Source organism: Leptonychotes weddellii, chromosome 2, assembly GCF_054177405.1.
Source record: "Leptonychotes weddellii isolate Sample4059 chromosome 2, ASM5417740v2, whole genome shotgun sequence".
Classification (NCBI taxonomy): Eukaryota; Metazoa; Chordata; class Mammalia; order Carnivora; family Phocidae; genus Leptonychotes; species Leptonychotes weddellii.
This window is the reverse complement of record NC_138370.1, coordinates 142,426,459-142,452,381: the sequence shown is the minus strand read 5'-3', so window position 1 is coordinate 142,452,381 and position 25,923 is coordinate 142,426,459. Positions and strand designations below refer to the sequence as shown.

At 38.1% G+C, this 25,923-nt stretch overlaps 2 protein-coding genes across 6 annotated transcripts in view; both read right to left on the bottom strand.

The window, feature by feature from the left end:
• CORIN (corin, serine peptidase) overlaps positions 1–1,017 on the bottom strand; it is a 189,216-nt gene extending 188,199 nt beyond the window's left edge. Inside the window, exon 1 of the mRNA XM_081813164.1 lies at positions 441–1,017. Within this exon, the coding sequence (XP_081669290.1) occupies positions 441–512 (72 nt within the window). The 5' untranslated portion in view covers positions 513–1,017. The remainder of the gene's footprint in view (positions 1–440) is intronic.
• Positions 1,018–7,046: 6,029 nt separating this feature from the next.
• The window catches only part of NFXL1 (nuclear transcription factor, X-box binding like 1), a 78,052-nt gene continuing 59,175 nt past the window's right edge, over positions 7,047–25,923 (bottom strand). For all 5 annotated transcript variants that reach the window (XM_031035554.2, XM_031035555.2, XM_081812419.1 and 2 more), the window contains exons 19-23: positions 24,131–24,200; positions 17,561–17,665; positions 13,186–13,272; positions 11,702–11,755; positions 7,047–8,667 (exon numbers count right to left, since the gene is read on the bottom strand). In XM_031035554.2, the coding sequence (XP_030891414.1) occupies positions 8,494–8,667; positions 11,702–11,755; positions 13,186–13,272; positions 17,561–17,665; positions 24,131–24,200 (490 nt within the window). In that variant the 3' untranslated portion in view covers positions 7,047–8,493. The remainder of the gene's footprint in view (positions 8,668–11,701; positions 11,756–13,185; positions 13,273–17,560; positions 17,666–24,130; positions 24,201–25,923) is intronic.

Here is a 25,923-nt window from a genome sequence, read left to right as displayed (position 1 = left end):
CGCAGCGAGGAAGCGGGGGACCCCCGGGTGGCCGGTCGCGACGGCTCCTGCTGCAGGCTCCGCCGGCGCCCGCGCGCCGTCCAGTCCACTCGCTGTGCGCAGGGCGCCCGGCCGAGGAGGGACTCTGTGGGAGACGTGGCGGCGCCCCTGCCAAGGGGAGCGGGGTCTCCGGGCCGACCCGACTCTGACGCTGAAGGAAACTCTGCCCGTGACCCTGCGAGGGTCGCGGACGCTGAGCGCCCCGTAGAGGATCCTGCGCCCGAGGACAGGTTGCAGGGAGCTCAGCGCCGGGCTGGGGAAGCCGAAAGCTCCCCGACGGCGGGGGAGGAAGGTGGCACGGAGGGACGAGGGCGCAGGGGAGGGAGGGGTTGACCCTGAATTCAACCGGACTGAGAGGTCAGCCGACCTGTTTGCGGGCAAGCGCTGTACGTGGGTCTTACCTGCTCCGGACCCCGGGCTGGACGGTAGCGCTCTTCCCGAGCCAGGGCAGGGGGCTGTTTGCTGGAGAACATGTCTCGCTTTTTCCTCTGCCCACTCTTACCCTGGTCGCTGTTCTCTCCTCTTCGTGCCCTGCGAGGGATGGGCTGGGGGGCGAGGCGTACTAGGGACGCCTTGCTCCTCACTCAGTAAGAGACAAGTTAAATTTCAAGGGGCAGGGGCCCCACATTTTGTCTGCTCGACAGATCCCACCCGCGGACCACTCCCTCCCTTCACTCCCGTCTCTGGGTCCAACCCTTAAGAGCCCTTAAGGACAGATCCTCCGCAACCCCACCTCTTTGCATTCAAAATTCTTCTCCAGGGGCAGAGGGAAAGCCAAGCGGACTGCCTGTTTCCCCCATCCCACCAAATTTACGCCCCTCGAGGGCAGCAAGAAAAGGATGAAACTTGAAAGTTTGGGCTGTGGGAGACAGAGTAGTTGGGAGCAAAAGAGTTACTTCTCGGCTCGCCAAAATCTCCTTGTCCCATCCTAGACCATTTTCTTTTAGCCAGAGCCTAGCCAAGTAAAAATCAAAATAACGGCAGGCACTGGCAATTAAAGGCCAAATTTGTTTTCTCAAAAAAAAAAAAAAAAAAGATTTAACGTTTCGAAGGCCGGCATTATTTGCATTAGGCAAATAGAAACTTGCCCTCTATTACATTTTACATGAAGAAACGGCTTTTGCAAGACAACGGAGACATTGCTGAGGCTCCAGGAATGCGGGAGAACCTCAGGCTGCTTCCATACACCTAGGTGGCAATTTCCTAGGGAGGAATCCACAGGCTGCAACTGAGAGGCCAACGATTCCACTTTTCTGTCATTCACTAGCATTGGCTCTCCAGACACATCAAGGAGGGAACTGCAAGTATTTACAACGGTAAAGATTACTTTACCATTTGAAGCCCAAGACAGTTGTCACATGTTTGGCGAAAGGGGGCAGGAGAATACATTGCATTTTTCTTAGAAATGAGTTTTCATCCAACTTCAGTCAAGATCTTAATGGAAATTTCAAAAATGACTCATGAGGTCATTGAATAAATCCATCTCCATTTTTCTGGTGGAGGCCATGCATAGTCAACAAAGTATGTATCAGGTACCTGCCCCTTGAATATTATTGCTGGGGTCGGGGGAGTATACATTTGTAAAATTGGAGAAAAATCAGTATTTTGTTTCTGAAATGAAAAAGTAAGAAATATTGCATGTGTATAGTAAAATAGTGTTCCAAACATCAGACCTGAAATCCAGCATCTGACAAGTTTATCATAATTCACAACAATTAAGCTCTTGGTATCTGTGGCAAGCTTTGTGCTGAGTACCATATGTGCATTCTCTCTTTTAGTTCTATCAACCACTCTCTGAGGTATTATTATTATGTTTACTTTAGAGATGAGAAAGATTTAGGGAGCCAAAGTAGCCAGCCTAAGCTAGCCAAGTGCTGAGCTGGGATGCCTGGAAGCAGTGGAATGTCAGGCCTGTGTTCTTACTAAAATACTGCCTCATCAGACCTCATCACTACTGCAGGGACACCAGCCTGAAAACGAAGAGCCTAGCGGATTATTCAGCCAGGTCTACCTTGAGCAGATCTGAGCCCCAGTTAGCTCAGTTTGCAAAAGGAGGGTGGGATTTACCCCTCAGTGTTTCTACAGGCATTCTGAAGGCAAGTATGAATTTTTCACCTCCTTTCCCTTCCACGTTCTGCCCTCTGGTGGAGGTGCTACCAGAACTGTGAAATTAAAGTATCTACGTCAGTGGATTTGAGATCGCCAGTGTAGGTAGACAAGCGTCCCTCTCTCTTCCACAACTATGCTATGTTCTGAGAACTAAAGCTGCTTACACTGCTGGTGTAAAATAAGAATTCCTTAAACTTCTTTCCAGCAAAAAAAAACCCCAACTAGTTCTCGTTATCAATGCACCAGAGTGAATACTTGAAGTATTGTTAGCGTGAGAGTAAACATCTATTTTTACATACTTTGTAACAAAGGTTTATAATGTAAGAAATCACAAAAATGTGAGAAGTCTCCTAACATATCCAAAGTACTTTGACTATGCAGAGGGCCCACAGTAATCTTCAATGACCTATCTGAATTACTCCTTTTTAAAAATTTGCCACATTTGCTTTTCAGCTTAAAGTGACAACCATCAGTTAGTTTCTTAAAATATTTTAATTTCACAAGAAACGTTTCTAGCCTTTTGAAATTTTTATTGTCTAGCATTATATCCAGCTAATTAGATAATTTAAAAGAAAAAATACAAACCTTGAAGAGATTTGTGGAAAAATCAACTTAAAGGTTGTGAATATACCTCTGAAAAGGGTGATTTTAGAGATCAAACTTTGGTCACATATATTACAGGCCTATTTAGTGCTTAGTACTACAAATGAAGGCAATTTGAGAACAAGAGATATTTTAAAGAGGCGGCCAGCGTCCCAGGATGATAATAGGCAAGCAGTAGCTAAGATAGAGATGCTACCCCATGACTTACTTAGTTACTCATTCAACTAATACTCATTTAGGATTTGCTAGCTGCCAGATGAACAAAATAAGAGTTCCTGCCCTCACAGAACTTTCAGTCTAGTAGAATAAATACACTAAGCAAATGTACACATATATAAGCTATGGAAAGATACTTGAAAATAATGTGGAATTTAGAATGTAAACTTTTTAGCTGTGATCTAAAGATGCTGGCTTTTTAAAAATATTAAAGAGCAAGAAACAGGCAAACTGGAAGTTTACCTGTTGTAGGGAGGGGAGAGTTTTTTTCAGTTTAAAAGAAGAAAAAAACATACCCATATCTGCACACTGAAATATTCTGCATATGTTAAAAGTAGCCTGTGTAGACATTCCGTTTACTGAATACATTGCTAGGACACAATCCTCTCCTCTAATACACCAGAACAGTCATTTGGGAAGAAGTTAGTAAGAATTGGCCCAGCGAAAGTTCCAAAGGAATTTTATTTTAGTGTCCTCACACACCTAGTGCTGTTCCCCTCCCCCACCAGGGTCCCTTACTGCCATTTGTCGAAATGCCCCTGCCTTTGGCCAGCATTCTGCCTGGTCTTCCCAGGAATAGTGCACCCCCAATGACAGCGACCATGTGAGCAATAACTGAGGTGCCTCAGTTCACAACAAGGTTTCTTTTTCTGATTCATGAATCAATTTGTAACAGAGGTCTTAAAATTATGAGATTAAGTCACATTTATCATTATTATAGCTAAGATTTTCTAAGCACTATGTTCCAAGTACTTCACAAAGTGACTTACCTATTTTCTGGGTTTTTTTGTTTGTTTGTTTTGAAGATTTTACTTATTTATTTGACAGAGAGAGACACAGCGAGAGAGGGAACACAAGCAGGGGGAGTGGGAGAGGGAGAAGCAGGCTTCCCGTGGAGCGGGGAGCCCGATGAGGGGCTCGATCCCAGGACCCTGAGATCATGACTTGAGCCGAAGGCAGACGCTTAACGACTGAGCCACCCAGGCGCCCCTATTTTCTATTTTTAATTCTTGAAACAAACCTAGTTTCCTTTGTTGTAAAATGCGAATACACAGGCTATGTGAGAATTTTAAAAATGTAAAGTGCTTTAAAATAGTTGCAGACAAAAAATAGCTAACGTTTAATGTCACTATTTTACAAGAGAAAACTGAGGCTTACAGTAGTTCAGTAATTGCCCGAGATTTCAGTTAGGAAGTGGCAGAACCAGAATTGGAGCCCAAGCAATCTGGGACCAGACTGACCTGTTAAACCCTACCTTCTGCAGCACGATTACTAAGAGAGTAATGAAAAATACGCAAGGAGTTTACAGCCTAGAATTACACTGTGAATTCATTCATCCGTCCATCAAATATCGAGCATTGCAGTGGGTTGAATACTGCCCCTCTTCTGCCCCCAAAATTTAATGTCCCTTTGGAACCTGAGAATGTCACCTTCCTCCTTTGGAAATAGGGTCTTTGCAGATGTGATTAGTTAAAATGAGATTATACTGGCTCAGGGTGGACCCTAAATACAAATAATGTCCTTATAGGAGACAGAAAAGAACCCAGATACCGAGAAGAAGGTCATATGAAGATGGACGTGAGACTGGGATTATGTCTACAAGCCAGGACAAGCCAAAGACTGACGCCCACAACCAGAAGCTAAGAGAGAGGCATGGAACAGTTTTCAGTGTCCAGACGAACCTACCCAACCCCACTGTCACTTTGATTTTGGACTTCTGACCTCCCGCCCTGTGAGAGAATAAACTTCTATTGTTTCAAACCTTTCTGTTTGTGGTAATTTGCTATGGTACCCCGAGAAAACTAATACCAGCATCTACTATGTGGCTAGGCATGCCCACTCTGGGGTTACATCAGTAAACAAACTGCATTCCTGCCCTCATGGAGCTTACGTTCTAGTGAAGAAGATGAGACAATAAACAAATACATAATGCAATGACAGGTATGGTGCTATGAGGAAAAAATACTGTTAAGATAGAGGATGGCTAGATGATGGTGAAAAGGGAAGGTCTCTCTAAAAGTGTTTTCACTCAAATGAATCTAGACTGTGGAATTTCAGGTTGTATGTGGGTGATTCTTCACAGTACCACATAAATACATGCCCCTACATTAATTGAAAATTTAGCAGGAGAGGCAGCACAGCAAATAGGAGATCTAAAATTCCTCAACAGACCAAGATTCTGCAATACATGAAAATGGTGGGGCACCTGGGTGGCTCAGTCGTTAAGCGTCTGCCTTCGGCTCAGGTCATGATCCCAGGGTCCTGGGATCGAGCCCCACATCGGGCTCCCTGCTCAGCGGGAAGGCTGCTTCTCCCTCTCCCACTCCCCCTGCTTGTGTTCCCTCTCTCGCTGTGTCTCTGTCAAATAAATAAATAAAATCTTAAAAAAAAAAAAAGAAAACGGTTTTCCAGGTGGACACCTGGTCTCTTGTCCCTTAAGAGTTTCTGGAGAGCTGAAGGGTTCCCAGCTCCTCCCTCTCCCCACCCCCAAATTCACATCTTTTCTAGGGGGTGCTTCTTCCCTCTATGCAGCTCACCAACTTATAAGTAGACTCTAAGGCCCATGGCTTAGGGTGGTCTAATCACTGCCACTCAATACAGAGGACAACTTCTGCAGACCAGAGAAGACACAAAGCTGCCCTACATCAATTCTAGCTCCAGAGCTTAAACATCTGCCTCACTTTCTAACACCCAGGGATGGGCAAATGTAACAGCCGGAGATACCTGGGTCATTTGAAATAACATGAAGAGCCAAAAGTGCTTTACGTCATCTTTAAACATTACAACAGATATTTATCTGTGTTTAAAATTTTTAACATTCATAGCCATGAAGTTCAAGCATCAGACTTCTTTGCAAAAAGCAAATGTGTTCAATGTTTTGCTTCAATAAAATTCCTCTGGCAATTTCAGCAAAGACTATACCAATTTATTTGAGATTATCTTAATTTAATTTGGACTTGAATAGGGAAAGTAATTGAAACAGAAACACTAAATGCTGATCAATCCCTAAAAGTTTAAGCTGAAAAACTAAAGATTTCAACATAAATATGCCCCAAATTTCAAATAGTAAGTTCATCCAACTTTTACAATGACACAAAGTAAGGAGGAGTTTGATAAGGCCATCACATTCACAATTTTATCTGTGTCATTCCTAGTGGCTATTTGGTAACTTTTTCAGTCCTTCTCTAACTGGTTCAGATTGAAGCAAAAAAGGCCAAAATGTACTGCTTTATTTCCCTCAGATCAAATTCACGTACATATTTAGGCCCAATTGAACTGCATTTTGACCTTAAAGAACTTATTTCCTCTATCCTGTCTCATTCACTCCCCTTCCACTCTCACACAGCTGTTTCCAGGGCTTCCTCACACCTGCTACTCATTCAAGGGCATTCAAGGGCGGTGGGGAACTGGAGCCCAGCCTCAGCAGCACCTCCAGCCTGGGCTGCTCCCAACCCACCTCCCTCCCCTGCCCCTTAGTCTTGTCTCCACCAGCAGCCAGCAGCCAGTCATCTTAAGGACAGCAACTATTCCCCACTGACAATCTTCCAACACCGCCCACTCTGACTGGAATAAACCCTAATTCCTCACATGGTCTGTGGGGCTTCCGGACTTGGTACCTGCTACTTTCCCTCCCTCATGGACTTTTCCCTCAGATCTTCAAATGGAGGCCATTCAGGTCATAGTTCAGATGTCCCCATCTCAGCGGGATTTCCCAATCTAAAGCTGCTAGTGACCTTTCACCCCCTTTTTCATCACTTTCTGTACCATTTCATTTTTAAACACCACTTATCACACATGAAAGGATGTCTATTTTATTGAGTATCTACTTCCTGCCTGCGATCTTCCGCTCCTTACCAGCTTCCCAAGAGAAAGGATCGGGGTTATCTCTAGTACCTACAAAATACCTATCACACAGGAAACATATCTGTTGATTAAATAGTGTGTAACTTTAGGTAAATTAATGAAGCAAATAAAAAACAGTAAACAGCTTATTATTCATTCATTCAATCTCCTCTCTCTGCTCACTAAATTCTTCCCCACAAATTAGAAAGAAAACTAGCCAGAACAGAAGCCCAACAAACAGATAGGAAACAGGCTTCAGGCTTGTTTATTAGGCTGAAATTCTGAGATACATGAAAACAGCTCCCCAGGTAGACACCCAGTTGTTCAGTCTTTAATACTCATTTTAGAGTAAGGAAATGACTTGAGTGTAGCAGCTCTAATTTGGAGCTTCTGAAACACAACCCAGGTACTCTAACACTGAGAAAGGTAAAAAAGAAAAAAACCTGAAGTCAAAACACAAATACCATAATGAAAGGAATGACTGCCCTTTCATTTTAGACACTAGCTAACACTAGATGAAAGAACAGAACATTAAAAATTTTTGCATTAAAGTCAGCAAAGTTTAGAAATCCTTCTTTGTACTTCTGTTTAAAACATACTTCTATACTTTTTAGTGTCTATCAATAATTATGTTTTGCATCAAGTATTAGAGATTTTATACAGTGATATTAACACCTAGCCTAAAATTATAGGCTCCTGACTATAATTTTATTACTATTAGATAATAGTAAATATTCTAGGTTACAAATTTGGTATGAAAAATTTTAATGAAAACATTAATCATACAAAAATTAAATAGCAAAACCATTTAAAATGACAATTCAAACAGATTTGGCTTACTGATATTTCTCTATCAGCTTGTTTTCATAAGAACTGATTACTTCCAGCTGAAATCTACTTACAGGATCATGGTAAGAAGAAATGAGAATAAGTATATAAAGCTCATAAGCCCTGTGCTCAGCATCTATTGCTCATATATACCAGGTTTTTTAATTATTACTTTGAAAAGACACATACAAGTTTTACAAAACATGCCAAACTTCAGTTAAATGCTTCTTACACAAGAAATAGCCACATGTGAGGAATCTAGCCTGGCTTTTTTTAAAAAACAATTATATTTTCCTCTGAGGTACCTACTACATAAAAATTTATTTCAATAACTGATAAAAATTCCTCACTAATAAACCAATTTCTGGAATCTAATTGTATAGCTTCATGTTACAATTTAAGAGGTCTTTTAGAGAATAATTAAAGTACAAAGTTACATGATCAAGAAAAGTACCTTTTAATAAGTAACGAAAACATTGTGACATATTCCTTTTGCTGCACATATGGCTCAGTTTCATCTTAATTTTGCAAAGAAAGTTGGTTTGAAATAGGAAGTGAAACAACTATGTTAACACAAGGAAGCACAATGAACAACTGACATGTTGCCCGGCCACTGGCTGTGGCTTACGAGATATTTTACAATTTCAGTCATGCTTTTACTATTAAAAATGTTATATTGCCACTTCTAGTATGCTAATTAAGATAAAGCTTAACATTCTGTCCTTTTAACAACAGCTGGAAGAAAATATAGAGATGAATGTGAATAGATATGTTCTACAGTATACACTTCCTAATATTCCAGAATGAACAACTTCTCTAAATCCAATCTGAGGAATATTAACAGATCAAAAATTTTTAAGCCACATCATGGACTATGTACCATGCAAACACTAAAACCACAACTGTACACGCTGGAAGGAGATAATATTTGTATTTCTGCCATAGCGTTAGCTCAACTGCCACTTCATCTTTTTTCCTGTTCTTCTTCCGACGACCTTTCAGTCTGTTTTCAAAAGCCTCCAGTTCAGCCTAAATCAAAAACCAAAACAGTATCATTTTTATTAAATTCAATACATACATTGACTTGAAATTTTCCAGATGAAAATAAATCAATGTGCCAAATGTTTTAATAGTAATGGTATGTAATAAATACAGTGATTTGATTTTTTTAAAAAACTCTATCCATTACAGACTGTATTCAACAAATTCAGTTTAGGTAAGCAGAAAGGGAAATGGGGGAGTAACAAAAGAGATTATTTCAGACCGTAAGCCTGACTTTGACATTATTTATTTTTATTTTTATTTATTTACTTATTTTAAGATTTTATTTATTTATTTGTCAGAGAGAGAGAGAGCGCACCCACGGGCACATGCAGGGGGAGCAGCAGGCACATGGAGAAGCAGGCTCTCCATTACACCAAGCAAGGAGCCCAACATGATCCCAGGACTCTGGGATCATGACCTGAGCCAAATACAGACGCTTAACAGAGCGAGCCACCCAGGCATCCCTATTTATTTACTTTTAGTTTTTTTAAAGGTTTTATTTATTTGAGAAAGAGAGAGAGAGCATAAGCTGGGTTGTGGGGGGGGGGGAGGGACAAGGGAGAGAGAGGGGTAGACTCCCCACTGAGCAGGAAGTTGGATGACAATGATGACCAGGGGGCTTGATCCCAGGGCCCTGAAATCAGGACCTGAGCTGAAGGCAGACGCTTAACCAACTGAGCCACCCAGGCGCCCCTGACACTATTTAAATATACAAACATCTGATTAAATCAGGGTGCCCTAAATATAGACATTAATTTTATACTTCAACACCATTAATCTGTTGGGTTTCTATAATATACAGCTTCTAGCAAGTACTAAGAGATGCCCAGTGAGATAAAAATACCTATAATTCTAGTTTTTTTACAATGCTGATAATAAACATTAATGGCTTGTATGAAAGAAATTCAAGTGAGTAGGGGAAAAAACTTCCAGATTATCTTTATCAAGTATATTTAAAAACAGAGCAGAAATTCTTCAGGGGAAAAATGCTCCATGCTTTAAACAAAATGACAATTTTAGAAAGCAGAATTATATAAAAACTGGTCCTAAAAAAGGATAACTGGATGATACTTATTATAAAATGTGGATTTTTATTCTACTGTTAAGAAGTTACTTAACTTTATACAGGATAATGTAACATGATATACTACAGTGCATCGTAACTAAAACATGACAGTCATCAACTAAAACATATATGTGTAATATCCATGCAAGATTCTGTAATTGTTTATTTAACAGAAGGAAATATAAGTTAACCCTTGAGCAATGCAGGGGTCAGGTGTGCTGACCCCACACACAGTCGAAAATCCACATACAACTTTTGACTCCCCCAAAAGTTAACTACCAACAGCCTACTGTTGACTGGAAGCCTTACCAGTAACAGTTGATTAACACATATTTTGTATGTTGTATGTATCATATACTGTGTTCTTACAATAAAGTAAGCTAGAGAAAAGAAAATGTTACTAAGAAAATCATAAGAGAAAATACATTTACAGGACTGTACTGTAGACACTGAAAAGAAGCTACACAAAAGTGGACCCGCACAGCTGAAACAGATTAAACCTGTGTCATTCAAGGGTCAACTGTACAAACTTCAGTTAATATATCCATTACTTTGCCCATAAACCACATTTGAAGATGCCCTAATCCTATACTTAATTTAACACAAAGAAGCATTCTTCAATGAACCAAGATGTCAGAATACTCTCAAGTTGTTGTTGAAATGGAGAACAAGATCAAAATACATTAAAAGCAGCCAAACTTGAGAACTGACACAGTAAAATAACTAATGCTTTAATAATGACCCACAGTCATCATTTATAGTTTAAATTATGCTCCATACACTCTGTTTAAAAGGTCAGTAAATAGGGAATATATTTAAAATTTCCATCCAAATGGTTTATAAAAAGGGGAAGAAGGTTCACCCTAAACTATTCCTAATAAGTTAATCTCCCAGGATTCCAGTCAATCCATGTTTTAGTGTAATAGCTCTGATAACTTATTTTGGAATATTCGGCAAATCAACTTTATAGAACCATATAATATCAGAGGTCATTTTAGCCCACCTTTATTGCTACCTAAATTGTTTCCAATGTCCTCCCCCGAAGTCATACAAATTGTAATTTCCTCATTCAAAAGACAACAGTTTGCATATAATATACCCTTCCTGCTAAGTATAAACATCTCAAAATGCAAACTGACAAATAATTATATGTCACTATTAGAAAGTTAAACCACTCTTTGGAGTATATGACCAATATGGTATTTGAGCAAACAGGATATCAGGAATGTAGTTGTTTTTTGTTTTTTTTTTTTAAAGATTTTATTTATTTATTTGACAGAGAGAGACACAGTGAGAGAAGGAACACAAGCAGGGGGAGTGGGAGAGGGAGAAGCAGGCTCCCCGCAGAGCAGGGAGCCCGATGCGGGACTCGATCCCAGGACCCTGGGATCATGACCTGAGCCGAAGGCAGATGCTTAACGACTGAGCCACCCAGGCGCCCCCAGGAATGTAGTTATCTCATATATAGCAAAGAACAGATAATAATCTTGCTAATAGGAATCTAAAAGGGAAATAAGGCAATATATTGTTAAAGTAAATGCATTGGTTAGTAAACAACACTCATTTTTACAGACCATCTGCAAGTCAGCAAAACAGAACTCAAATACTTTTAGGTGAGTGAAGACATGGGCTCCAGGAGATGCCTTAAAACGGATGCTGCCACACTCCAACCCCCATCCACCAACCAAAGGAGGAGCTAAAACTCTTATCAGTAAGGAATGGATGAGCCTGGCAAGGAAGTAAATTTGGGACTATACAAGATTTCACGCCTTTTCAGAGGTTCAGTATACTTGAACTGAAGTGAGTGAGTGGCTAATTTTCATTTTGTAGGAACTATATTATTTTCAGTCCAGGGAACAGTTGACTGGCTCCCGGTTTATCTGTGGAATATACCTTGTGTTTGCATAAAAACTAACAATGATACAAAGAGACATAAATATTTTGTTGAGTTACCTGTTGTCTTCGTTTTTCCTCTTCAAGAGCAGCTTTGGCTTCTGCCTCTTTTATCTGTTTAAAGACATTTAAAAGTGAATTAACATTGTAATCATCAAATTTTATTTAGAATTTTAACATCTTCCCATCCAGGATCCACTAACCCATAACAACTTTTGGTAACTTTATATTGGAAATTACCTAAAGACATGTAAAATGTTACACTGAGGTGTTACCAAGGTTCTAACAGACTGTGAGGTGAGGGGAGGGATAGTGTTGTCCTTTATATAAACATTTCAGCTTAACAACTTAATAGATACGAGATTACAATTCAAAGAATTACAAAACTGCAAAATGAAAGTGTTAAAACTGATTTTTTTCTCTTGAGTTACCATACTAAGTCTACAATAAATTATTAAATACCACTCTTTTTCTAGAGTTGAAATTGACCATTTTCCACAAATGCTCTATCTGGAAGGGAATCCTTAGTGTTAAGTAAAATCAAGAGTTTATTCATTAATTGGATTGATGGAGGGAAATAGTGACACTAGAGGTAACCCAAACAGCAAAGAATTCCAAAATCTTATTTTGTCTTTTTTTTTTTTTTTTAAGATTTTATTTATTTATTTGACACAGAGCGAGAAACAGTGAGAGAAGGAATACAAGCAGGGGGAGTGGGAGAGGGAGAAACACGCTTCCTGCAGAGCAGGGAGCCTGATGCGGGGCTCGATCCTGGGACCCTGGGATCATGACCTGAGCCGAAGGCAGACGCTTAATGACTGAGCCACCCAGGCGCCCCTTACTTTGTATTATTTTAACCTAACTTTCAGGAGGCTTACACTAACATTAAGATGAACAACTATGTTCTGGAGCACATATACTAACTGGTGGTACAAGGATGGAAAGAAAATCTAGTACACACTAGACAATAAAGAGCACACTTGGGGATTCAAAATAGGTCTGTAAAACTAGGCTTTCCTGGGGCGCCTGGGTGGCTCAGTTGGTTAAGCGACTGCCTTCGGCTCAGGTCATGATCCCAGGGTCCTGGGATTGAGCGCCACTTCAGGCACCCTGCTCAGCAGGGAGTCTGCTTCTCCCTCTCCTTCCTGCTTATGCTCTCTCTCTCACTCTCTCTTTCAAATAAATAAAAAATCTTAAAAAAGAAAAAAATAGGCTTTCTTATAAAAGCAAAAAAGATGAGATTTTGAGTTCTTTGTAATAAGCACATAAAGTAATGCACAAAATAAATAGGAAAAGGCCATTAATTAGCACATTAAAAATGACATTTGGGGCACCTGAGTGGCTCAGCTGGTTAAACATCTGACTCTTGATTTTGTCTCAGGTCATAATCTCAGGGTTGCGAGATTGAGCCCTGTGTCGGTCTCTGCGCTCAGTGGGGAGTCTGCTTGAGATTCTCCCTCAACCTCTGTCCCTCCCCCAACCAACCCCGTGCTCGCTCACACTATCTCTCTTTAAAAAAAAAAAGACATTTAACATGACATTACCTCAGATGCTTTCCGCTTCATTTCCTTGCATGTTGTGTCACATTCTATTGAAATCTGATTTTCACGTACTTTGTTGCACTGCAATTCCTACAAATAACATTTTTTTAAAAATTTGATTTTAAAAGATTTTTAGAGTCCTCAGAGTCCTAACTGTATGCCATAAAAAAGCAAAATATCTGACAGTTTAAGGTTATGCATATTATTTAAAAGTCATGTTCATGAATATTTAATGATATGGTTACAAGTATTAAATGTCTTGATTCAAACAGTGATCATTCCTTTATTTACTCCTAACGGAAAAAAGTGAATACCATAAAATTTAAAGCATCCATTTAATAATTATTCACTAAGAGCCACTATCAATTTGGCTTCAATTTCCTTTTCATTCTTTATTTTTCTTTATTGTTTTGTGCTATAAAATGCTCCAGAGTAGTACCACCCAACGCAGCTTTCTGAGACAATAAAAATGTTCTACATCTGTGCTATTCAAAGGAGGAACACTAACTCCACACGGCTACTGAAAACTCAAAATGTGGCCAGTGAAATCAAGGAAATGTTTATTACTATTTCATGTTGATTCATTAAAATTCAAATTTGGCTGTATGTGTGCCAATAGATACATGCAAGTGTGCTCAACATCGTTAATCACCACGGAATGCAAATCTAAACCACAATGAGATAATCAACCCACAATTGTTAGAATAACTATAATTGAAAAGCCAATAGATAACAAGTGTTGACAAGAATATAGGAAAAAAAAGAAATCTTGTACAGTGTTGGTGGGAATGTAAATTAACATTGCCAGTATGAAAAACAGTATGGAGGCTTCTTAAAAAAATTTCAAATAGATCTAATATAGGTTCTAGCAGTCTTACTCTCGGATATATACCTAGGAAATGAAAAAATTAAGAAATAACTGTGCTCCAGTGTTCACTGCATCATTATTCACAATAGCCAAGATATGGAAACAAGGTATGTGTCCATCAGTGGATAAATGGATGAAGAAAATGTGATCTGTCCACCTATCTACCAATAATGGAATAGTATTTAGCCACAAAAAAGAAGGAAATCCTGCCATTTAGAGAACATGGGTGAACATGGAGACAATCAGGTTAAGTAAAATAAGACAGATATAGATAAACAAATACTGTATGATCTTACTAATATGTGGAATCTAAAAAATTAGAAAAGCTATGAAGGGAATGGAGATTGCCAGGAGCTAGGGGTGAGGTGAAATGTGGAGAAATTGGTCACTGGGTAGAAATTTTCAGTGATAAAATGAGTAAGTTCTGAGGAATCTAATATATGGCATGCTTGCTATAGTTAATAATACTGTATTATATACTTTATATTTGCTAAGAGAGTAGAGTGTGTTCTCACCACAAAGAAATGGTAACCAGGTGGTAAATGTTAATTAGCTTGATTGCTGTGATCATTTCACAGTGTGTATGTATACACAATCATCATGTGTGCATTATTTTTTTAAAGATTTTATTTATTTATTTGACAGAGAGAGAGAGACAGCGAGAAAGGGAACACAAGCAGGGGGAGTGTGAGAAGGAGAAGCAGACTTCCCGCTGAGCAGGGAGCCAATGCGGGGCTCGATCCCAGGACCCTGGGATCATGACCTGAGCCGAAGGCAGATGCTTAACAACTGAGCCACCCAGGTGCCCCCATGTGTGCATCTTAAATATATACAATTTTTGTCAATTGTGCATCAATAAAGCTAAAAAATATTCAAATAAATAAACAGCAATATGTGGCTAATGGCTACCAACTCATGCAGTTCTAGAGAATTTTCTGGAGAGCTACAAATTTTCCTCTCAACCATTTAATTTTTTAAAAAGTTTTAAAATTTTTTAAAATTGGTCTAAAGTTTATGTTTGCACTTCAATGCCTCCTTAGTCAAACAATAAAAACCTAATCTACTCTTTTCTTGATGATGTGACATCAATCCTATAATCAATTTGTGAACTATTCGAATAAGTGGTCCTTATTTTAAAGTCCTAGAATTTGCTTTTGTAGATGTTTTATCTATCTTTTTATTGCTGCCAGATATCACTTTTGCTCTAAGTGTACCTATCTATATCAAATTCTCCTTTCTTACCAAACTCTCAGATACTATTTTTTTTTAGTTTACATTTACCAGAGTTAAGATATGTGATCATCAATCCTATGAGCAAAGTACACATACTTTAATGAAAACACTTTATAGCATGGAATTTTATTATTTAGAGGGTTTTTTTCCTCACTTTAGTTCTTCATTTTTGGCTGAGGTTGTTATAAACAGAGTCCTCCAGGGATAGTCCAGACAAAGAAAAAATAACATATACAAACATTAAAGACAAAAATAAATATTGTGTTTGCAGTTAAGTCTATCAGCCTGAAAGAGGGACCCTACCCTTCCTCATTCCAAGGTACTTATCGAGCACCTATTACATGAAAAGCATTTTGCTAAGGACAGGGGATACGATAAGAAAAATAACATAATAATGTGGTAAGTAGTAGCAGCTATTATTTATTAAACATTAACAATCATTGTGCTAAATGCTATATAAGCATTACCTCTTTCATTCCTTTCAATAAATGTACATATAAACTCTATTTTATGGATGAGAAAACAAGGTTACAGACATCCCTAGAATCACAAAGCTTTTAGTCATGAACCTAGAATAAAGAAAACTAAGCAGAAACAGCATCTAAGTCTTCGCAAGAGAGTCAGGGGAAGGAAGACCTTCCCAAACAAGGAAATGCTTGCACTGAGTACTAGCAGGATTCTAGTAAACGGAACAGTAAAGGGAAAAAACTTGGCATTTTACAGAAAAGAAAGAATGTCTACATTGCCACAGATTAAAAGGGAGTATAGCATATATGTTAGGGCACTTAAGTAACAGAGTCACAGGATGACTGCTGGAGAATGAGAGCGGAGACAAGCAGGCAAAGGTACCATCATAGATTCTCTTGAATGCCAAGTCTGTATATGCATACGTGTTTCTTTTAAATGCATATTTCTTCCCATAAGTGATGAAGAACCATTGAAGAACTTAGATTAGGGTAATTATTATGCTTGGAGGCAAGGAAATCTGTTATGAAGCTATTCTTAAAGTCCAAGAATGAGCTGTTGCCAAAGTTCTAGTGGGTGGTGACCACACTCGGACAGTAACATGAGATGAGAGAAAATTTGAGAGACATCTCAGATTAAAATGGCGTGACCAAGCATTGATTTTCACATAAAGATGGTCCAATTTAGGGGCACCTGGGTGGCTCAAGTAGGTTAAGTGTCTACTCTTGCCTCGGGTCATGGTCCCGGTGTCCTGAGATCAAGTCCCGCGTTGGGCTCCCTGCTCAGCCCTCTGCCCTTCACCCTGCACATGCGTGCACGCTCTCTCTCTCTCAGATAAATAAAATCTTAAAAAATAAATAAATAAATCTTAAAAAAAAAAAAAAGATGGTCCAATTTAAATATCTAAAACCTATGGATTCAACTCCAGAAGAGGTCAGGCCTATACATTTAAATTCAGAAGTTACCTATCCTAGGAAGTGAACAGAAGCTGTGAAAATAAATGAAAAGCAAAGATCCTCAGTAAAAGCAAAAGATTCTCAATAAATATTTGTTGGATGGATGAATACAAGAGTGAATTTAAAGAAAAGAAAAAGACTAGCTTTAGGGGATGACTGTAAGAACATGAAGAAAAAAAGGAGGTGCAACTTTAACCAAGATAGCAAAAATCAGAGGTGGACAGTGTGAACAGGGAAGTCAAGGAAAAGGAGAACTGAAAACAAGACCACCCAGCCACTGACATCGGACAACAGTGAGCCTCTTCCTTTGTAAGCTTAGATGAACGGTGTGCAGTTTGCTTCCGTCGAGCTTTCCAATCATTAGTTTTGCCCTTTTAATCCTCCATTACCTCTATCTTAAAATGAATTCTCTCCAAGTTTGTTAATTTCTAATTTTATAAGGCTATGCATGTGAAGTCTCTTTAAGGCTATGTTTTCACAACCCGATACTGCTGGCAAAAACTGTTTCATAAACAAGAGCAACAAAGGTTAATTCCAGACCATTTCTTAAACCATGAAACTCACTTTATTACTCACATTGTGTTCCTTGTACAAAGACCTCAAAGCTAGAGCATATTGATTCTATCCAAAAAAGGGCACTGAACTTGATTCCAATACAAGACAAAGTTCTTTTATGAATAAATTACAGAAAACTAAATTGCCAAACAAAGCTGATTTTTAAAATATTTACAGAAACAGGCTAACAATAAAACAATTCTAAAAAATAAGATCTTAAAAGGCAAAAAGCCAAAGAACTACCAAAACACAAAGAAAATTTTTACATAAAAAAGTATTTTCAATAACTTAAAATATTTACCTTTTTTATTCTTTTACAAGGACATCTAAGTTTTACCTTCTGGTTGCAATTAAAGGGACATTCACCAGGATGACACATCTCTTTGCATCTGTGACCACAAGGAAGCTAAAATAAAACCAAAATAAGGCAATCATATTTACATTCTAGTCAGACTCTGCAAACTCCCCTTCCTCCACAACTATTTTGAGAGAGAGTCTATTACAATAGGGTCAATCAACCCTGGATAATCATCTAATTTTTCAACTTTTTCTTTTAGATATAAATTACTTTAATTACACAGAAATGTTACATATTCTCCCCAGTTCCACTCCAAGAGTGTATCTTGGAGTGGAACATCACTATTATGACTAGTTATAGCCATGTGACTATGTTCTGGCCAATGGAATATAAGATTAAGTGCTTTTGTGCCTTAAAGCATTTCAAGAGCACACATCCAGGTCCTTCCCTTCTCAATGTGCTTTAAATGATGACATTTAGAGCAATAACGGAAACCATGTGTCAAAGAGAAGCAGAGCTGCCTGGCTTACTTGGGTTCCTGGATGAATACGTGGAGCACAGTGACAAAACATCTACCTTCCCCGTATGGTTATATGAGAAAGAAAGAAAACTTCCTTGTCCTTAAGGCACTGTATTGTAATACAACTGCTTAGCCTTTTAATCTAAATCATTTCTCTTTGCTACTATATATCAAAACATATACAGATAGCCAAACGAACTCAGTAACTGCCATGATATCTAGGTGGCTCCTTGTCTTTACTTATTTACTATCTTCTTATCCCAGGCAAGCTTTCAGATGAAACGTTCTGACCCTCTTTGTATTCAAATCTTATCCAAATTTCAAGAAATGGCTTAAATCACCATAGAAGCATGAAAGCAGTTTGCCTATATTTGAACAAATAATAGTAATTATGTAAGAAATATATTTCTAAACTATTGTGACATTGTTTGTATGGTCTTAAACTTAAAAAAAATGCTTAGACACCTCAGAGATATGTCTCTCCAACCAGACTGGGAATAAAAGATACCATGAGTTACTGGTTAAATTCCAAAGTCAGGCTGCCTGCAACTGAGGGCCAGCTTCCCTGTTTACCAACTGTGAAACCTTGGGCAAGCCCCCCAACTTTTCTGTTCCTCACATATAAAACTGGGAACAGAGTAACAGAATTTTGTATAGCTGTTGCGAGGATTTTATGTGCTTGATATATTTAGCTATTATAAAATATTTAGCTATATAAAGTAATAAGTTAGTTGAGGGCAATGGTCTATTTCTTTGTGTCTCTTATACTCATTAACAAAGACACCTTATAAATAGTAGGCATCTTAATAAACATTTGAATTCTCCAACTTTTGATCTTTATGATTCAGTAGATGGATCCTTCCAACTCTTAACTCTACTCACTTTAAAAAAATTCACAAGTTTTTTCCAATGCCTTTAGTGTCTCTCTAGTGTGCAATTAGATTTCTTGCTCTTTCATTTTTAGCTGAGACATTCATACCAAAACTAAATTTGGACACTCAGACTACATTTTCATCAATCCCATCATAGGGCTGAGCTGCTAGAATGAGTTCCACACTAGCATTCCTGGACCACTTCAGTTTTGTTTCTCTCTACACCTAACGAGGCCCCGAACACTGCTTAATAAGCTCAATATTTATTCACTGTCATATACCTGCCTCACAGGGCTGTTTAAAGTCTTTGTCTCCTCAACTTCATTCCCACCTTCATTCCTGCCAGTGCCTCTAGCCTGACTTCACGAAGAAGACAAACATTCAGCATCAGCTGACCACCTAGCCTCTCTTCTTCTCAAAACATGTCTCTGTAGTCTCTTGTTCCTTCTTTAACCTGTGAGGTAATTACATCAGTCATCTTCTCTAAAAGTAATTAACCACTCTACTTTACTTTCAATCAATAATTCCAAAGGGGAAAGTGACTAGGGAAGCCTGTCACAATCAATAAAGATCTTTCTGAAATTACACAGAATCATGGCTATAATGTTCTATCTTTTCAATGTTGGGGGTTGATGAAAAGCTACAAACCACTGGTCTGGATGTTGTATCTTTCTGCCTCCTAAAAGACCTCATGGTCACTCTTCACAATTTCACTACCATCTTGAAAGTCTCTCTTGTCTCTAACTGAATCTTCTGCCTTCAAAATGTATCTTTTCTCTGAATACTGCATTTGATCCTGTTACCCCATCTAACAATTCTTCCATGAATCTCCATGCCTTTCACCTCCACTGCTGGTAGAAGATACAGAAGACATAAATTGGGATGGCTACCTGGCTCATCACAATTTTCTCATGGCCATGGCTATGCTATCTGTTCTAGTCCCCTGTCTTTTGCTGCCTATGCCAAGGGAGCCCCTCAACCTAAGGAGATCAATCAGATCTTCTCTCCTGATAATCTGAAAACTAAAAAGAAAGAGGTGGTGGTCTGAACAGTCCTCTCAGTACAGAGCCCCCTGAGCTCCTGCTGGCAAGCCCCTGGGGGCTGCCCAGATTCTGCTCTTCCCAAAGCTTGCTGTACAGCATTTCCTTCAGAGTCTATGAACTGGTCCCCAATATCCTCCAAATATATCTTCTTTTTGTGATAAGTTAATGAAACTGATTACTCTAGCTTACAAGGAGAACTGAAATTCATCCAGAAGTATACTATGCTGGTATCCAATATATGTCCCAGAGACCAAAATATTGCCATTAATCCTGAAAAAGTATTAAAAATCACTAGTAATCAGGAAAATGTAAATTAAAATAACAAAATGTAACAAGACTGGCAAAAATTTAAAACTCTGACAATACCAAGTGTTGGCAAGGATATGTCATGACAGGAACTTTAAAATACTGGCGGTAAATTAGAAAATTTACTGATAGTAAATTGTACAACTATTTTGGAAATCAATATGACATTAAGCTGAAATTATACATTCCCTATGACCAAGCAATGGCACCACTATATGCCTAGAGAAATCTATATACACATATACTAGAATGCACAAACAAGAATGTTCATAGCAATATTTTGGAATAAAGTATGAGTCTGGAATTGGAAATAACTCAAATATCTACCCAGAGTAAAGCAAATACAATAAGCCATAGTATACTCGTACAATGGAAACAAGACTATAGCCACATGCAATAAACACGACAAACATAATGAAGAACAAACTAAGGTCACACAAGTTCATACTTTTGAACTTTTAGTATAAAATTAAGCAAACAAGGTTGTTTCCAGATACAAATATAAGTAGTGACAACCATAAATATAAGCAAGGAAATAGTTACTATAAAAGGCAGATGGAGGTAACAAATAGGACCGGGGCGGGGGGGGAACCACAGCCAGACAGGGACTTTGGTAGACTTCTGAGATGCAACAATACTGTATTTTTTGACCTGGGTGAAGTTATATGGTGTTGACTTTTTAACTATTTGTTAAATTGTCCATGTATGTATTACGTACTTTTGAGTAGGTAGTAATTTCATTGTTTAAAAAAACCAGGTGTGCAAGTATGTGTTATCTCAAAAGCCAGATTATATTCTGAAAGAGCTGAAAAGCAGTTCCAAAGGAAGCTGATTAAAATGCATAATATATAATGACTGTATCTTCATTACAGACTTCACACCAAAAAATAGAGGTTTTTCTAAAACATCCAACCTTGATATTCATTTAAAGATGAGATGTCCTACTCTTTCCACTCAACGTGGGATGGTTTTCTTCTACTCTACTCAGCCCTTAACATCATTCTGCTAACACGTGGGGCATATGTCATTTCAAACACCTTACCAAGAACCAATACTATCTAGTTCAAAATGTCCCATTTTAATCCCAACAATTAAAAAAAGCTTTTTAAAAATAATTATAGAGAGCTTGCAAAACAATACTGTTTATGGATAAATACCCATCCCATCATCACCATAGCTAGCACATATATAGCACTAAGACATTTACATTTAACTCATTAATACTCAGCACTCAGAAGTGAGTAGTATTATTGCCCCCATTTTATACATGAACAATTTTGAGTTACAGACACATTAAATAATTTGCTCAAGTAAAAAGAAGAAAAGCTTCACAGGGATGATAAAACCAAATTCAGAAATAATTTTTAAAAGTAGAATTGTATATGTGGGGCACAGTTTAAAGGTGCAGTTCTTCATGGTATCTTAAATCTTCTTTTTGTTAAATTCAAACCAGTCCAGAAGATATACAGAGTATATATGAGAGCATCAGTGGAGCTAGAAGGATATGTCTATAACACTTCCACAGTTCAGTTTCATTCACATTCAAACAAACATTTACCAACCACCTACTGTGTACAAACAGGGAACAAGGGGCTGGATACAAGGATAAATATGACATAGTGCCTGCCCCCAAGAAATCTATAGTATGGGGAAGGAAGGAGAAAGTAAACAAGAATTTATCAGTACATCAGAATTTATCATAATCCCATACCTTAACTCCAAGTATAAGATACCCACTGCAGATTCAAATGACACAGTTCTTGGTTGATCCTAAGTATGACTTCATTCTATAGCTTAGTGGGTCTCAAAACCGTAATGCCAGACCAACAATATCACTATCACATATAAGATTAGAAATGCAAATTCTTGGGCCCCTACTCCAGGCCCTCAAAATCAGAAACTCTGGGGCACGGCCCATTAATCTGTTTTAAGAAGCCCTTGAACTGATTGTTTGAGAAGCACTGCTGTAGTCTTAACAATGTCCAGAGGCCATAAACTAGAATAAGTTCTATTAGACACAAGGATATTCACCTGTCCACTCTTAGACTGTTTCGAACTATAACAGCTACTTGGATTGTTCCCAAACTAAGTCTATTTATTTCAAGAGAGCCCAAGGAGACTCCAGCAATACTAGGGCTCCAGATGGGCCTAGAGTCCAAAAATCATGAGCATGGAAAACTAATTTTTATATAAACAGTGATCACTCATCTAGTCCCACCAAATGTCGTAACATTATCACAACTGAATCATAGCCAAGGAAATGCTAAACTGCAAATTAGCAATCCCTGAATTTAATTTTGTTATTTCGAAATACAATCTCATACGAAGTTACTGAATCATTAAAAATGTAACATTCTCAACTACTTATTACCTGGAATCTGAATTTGGACAGAAGAAAATTTATTTTAACAAGGAAGAAGTCAGGATTTGAAGAAATCAGAAAATTAAATTTGAAATATCCCAATGCCCTTAGTTTCACTTATATAATAAAGACAGGGTTCTTAAAATAATCATTTATTGCTTGAAATGGTCTCCCTTTTAATAATCTTACATAACTTTTAAAATACTCAATTCAATTTCCAATAGTTCTTAAACAGAAATCCATAAAAAGCATCCAAAGTTTTAGTTAAAACAGGAAAAAATGAAAGAAGACAAAACCAGAGAGGGAGACAAACCATAAGAGACTCTTAATCTCAGGAAACAAACTGAGGGTTGCTGGAGTAAAGGGGTGTGGGAGGGATGGGGCGGCTGAATGATGGACATTGGGGAGGGTATGTGCCATGGTGAGCGCTGTGAATTGTGTAAGACTGATGAACCACAGACCTGTACCCCTGAAACAAATAATACATTATATGTTATTAAAAAAAAAGGAAATATTGTTAACAAAAAGGCATATTATGCATTAATTTCTGTTTTTATTTAATCAAAGAGAACGACTACTATATTTAAGGCTTCGTCATCATCTCTCCCTGACTCTAAAGAGGATGAGAGATAAGTGCATAAAGACAAAGAATTAAAATTAAAGTGGTACTGTTAGTACATCTGTAAGTCAAAAGGATTTCCTTTATAAATGTCCAACCAAATCAAATCACTGTCACTGCCGTATCTCCAACAACAAAGGAAATACTCTGACTTTTAAACTGACCAATTATTAAAAATAAATAAATAAATAAATAAATTGACCAATCACAGATAGACCACTTTGGTTTCCAAATTATCACCAAGATAAATCACCAGTGAGGTTTTTTTTTACAACTTTATACTCTGAACAATTTTTCTAAACTATTTTTGATACTTTCAGTACAAATACAATGCATATACAAGCATCAGAATCTTTAAAAATAAAACTTTATATATAAGTGCTTTATATTAATTCAAGATAATAATGAACCTTAAAGTTCACACACACACACACACACACACACACACACACACACACACAAATATGCTTTTTAAATATCCTACTATGGATTTACTGCCTAACTGCCTATGACCCACACAGTTCTTTATCTATTTATATTCTAAGGGATGGAGGGGTAAGCATTAGGTCAATACTTTATCATATAAAGTATATAAGCTATCTTTAAAACTGCTTTTAAAAAATCTTCAAAGAGTCATTCCTAGTTCTAATACCCCAAAATTTCATAAAGAGATGTACATCTACAGTTAGTATATATTACATTTTTATAGACATCAATCACATTTTCCTCTCTGGACCCACATTTCTAGCAGGTTCAAAAAAGACCCAAAATAAGAAGACCAAGAAGAAAAGAGAAAATCCAGAGAAACAATGCCCAAGAAATACAACTTAAAAGGTTCTATTAAAGCTTACCTCTTTAGGACACTGATTTTTGCAACAACTAAGGAGGTTCTTTTCATTTACATCAGCTTTGGTTATCTTTCTAAAAATAAGAGGAAGTTGTGATGACATTCAAACCAAAGTCCATTTTATAGCATAATCTCTCTAAAAATAATTTCCAACATATCCATAAAATTGTTTTATTTCATTTTTTCTTGAAAAATATTTTAATTGTGTATCATCTGTAACAACTGTCTTCAAATTCCTTACCTGGTCTGATAACTGAAACCTTCCAGCCCTTTATCTATTACCAATAAATCAAATGTCAAAAGGGCAATCACTGCAAAAAGGAAGTATAAAACACAAAATATCATCTGTGCCTGGCCTTTAATAGGTCCTGCTATTAAGGGGTCCCTGGGTGGCTCAGTCCCTTAAGCATCTGACTCTTCATTTTGGCTCAGGTCATGATCTCCGGGTGAGGGAATCAAGCCTCAAGTGGGGCTCCACGCTCAGCCCAGAGTCTGCTGGAAATTCTCTCTCCCTCTACCCCTTCCCCTGCGTGCCCTCGTGCACTCTCTCTCTCAAATAAATGGGTAAATTTTTTTTTAATTTATTCATTCGAGACACAGAGATACAAAGAGAGAATATGAGCAGGTGGAGCAGTAGAGGGAGGGGAAGAAGCAGGCCCCCCGCTGAGCAGGGAGCCCGATGCAGGGCTCCATCCCAGGACCCTGGGACCATGACCTGAGCCAAAGGCAGACGCTTAACCATCTGAGCCACCCAGGTGGCCCTAAATGGATAAAATCTAAAAAAAAAAAAATTTCATATTATCTTCCCCTGTAGAGCAATCATTATTCATAACTATCACCTTCCTAAAGCTTCTACATAAAAGATTAAAAACTAATGATTCAATATATTACTTAAAAACTGAGGGCGCCTGGGTGGCTCAGTTGGTTAAGCGACTGCCTTCGGCTCAGGTCATGATCCTGGAGTCCCAGGATCGAGTCCCGCATCAGGCTCCCTGCTCAGCGGGGAGTCTGCTTCTCCCTCTGACCCTCCCCCCTCTTGTGCTCTCTCTCATTCTCTCTCTCTCAAATAAATAAATAAAATCTTTAAAAATAAAAAATAAAAAAAAAAACTGACACAGAAAATGCTCACCCAGATTTTTTTAGAATTTTTATTTAAATTCCAATTAGTTACATAAATTGTAATATTAGTTTCAGGTGTACAATATCATGATTCCACACTTCCATACAACACCCGGTGCTCATCACAACAAGTGCCCTCCTTAATCCCCATCACCTGTTTCACCCATCCCCCCCACCCCCAAACACCTCCCCTCTGGTAACCAGCAGTTTGTTCTCTATAGTTAAGAGTCTTGTTTCTTGGTTTGCCTCTCTCTTTTTTTCCCTATGCTTGTTTGTTTTGTTTCTTAAAGAACAACAACAAAAAATTACTTCGAATTGAAGAATTTAGTAAGCTTATTTTAGGAAAGCTTTTTTGGTTTGTAAGCTATCAATGTTAGAAATGGATTCATTTTAGACTTGATCATTTTAGATCAGTCTGTGTGCTTTTCTATTTGCTTGGTGGGCAATTCAGGTAAAGTCACAAACACCAAGGAATAAAACTACTTTGTCACAGACAGTTGAATATAATCACAATAGACACCGCATGTCAGTAACTAGTGACACCCTTAAGATCCCTATCATATGTAGGTCAGTATTCTCTTCCCATTATCTTTCTTCTACTTTTGATTCTTTCTTTTCCTGCTTTTATTTCCCTTTATTAGACATAACTGCCAAAATATACCATAAGTTTAGCCTAAC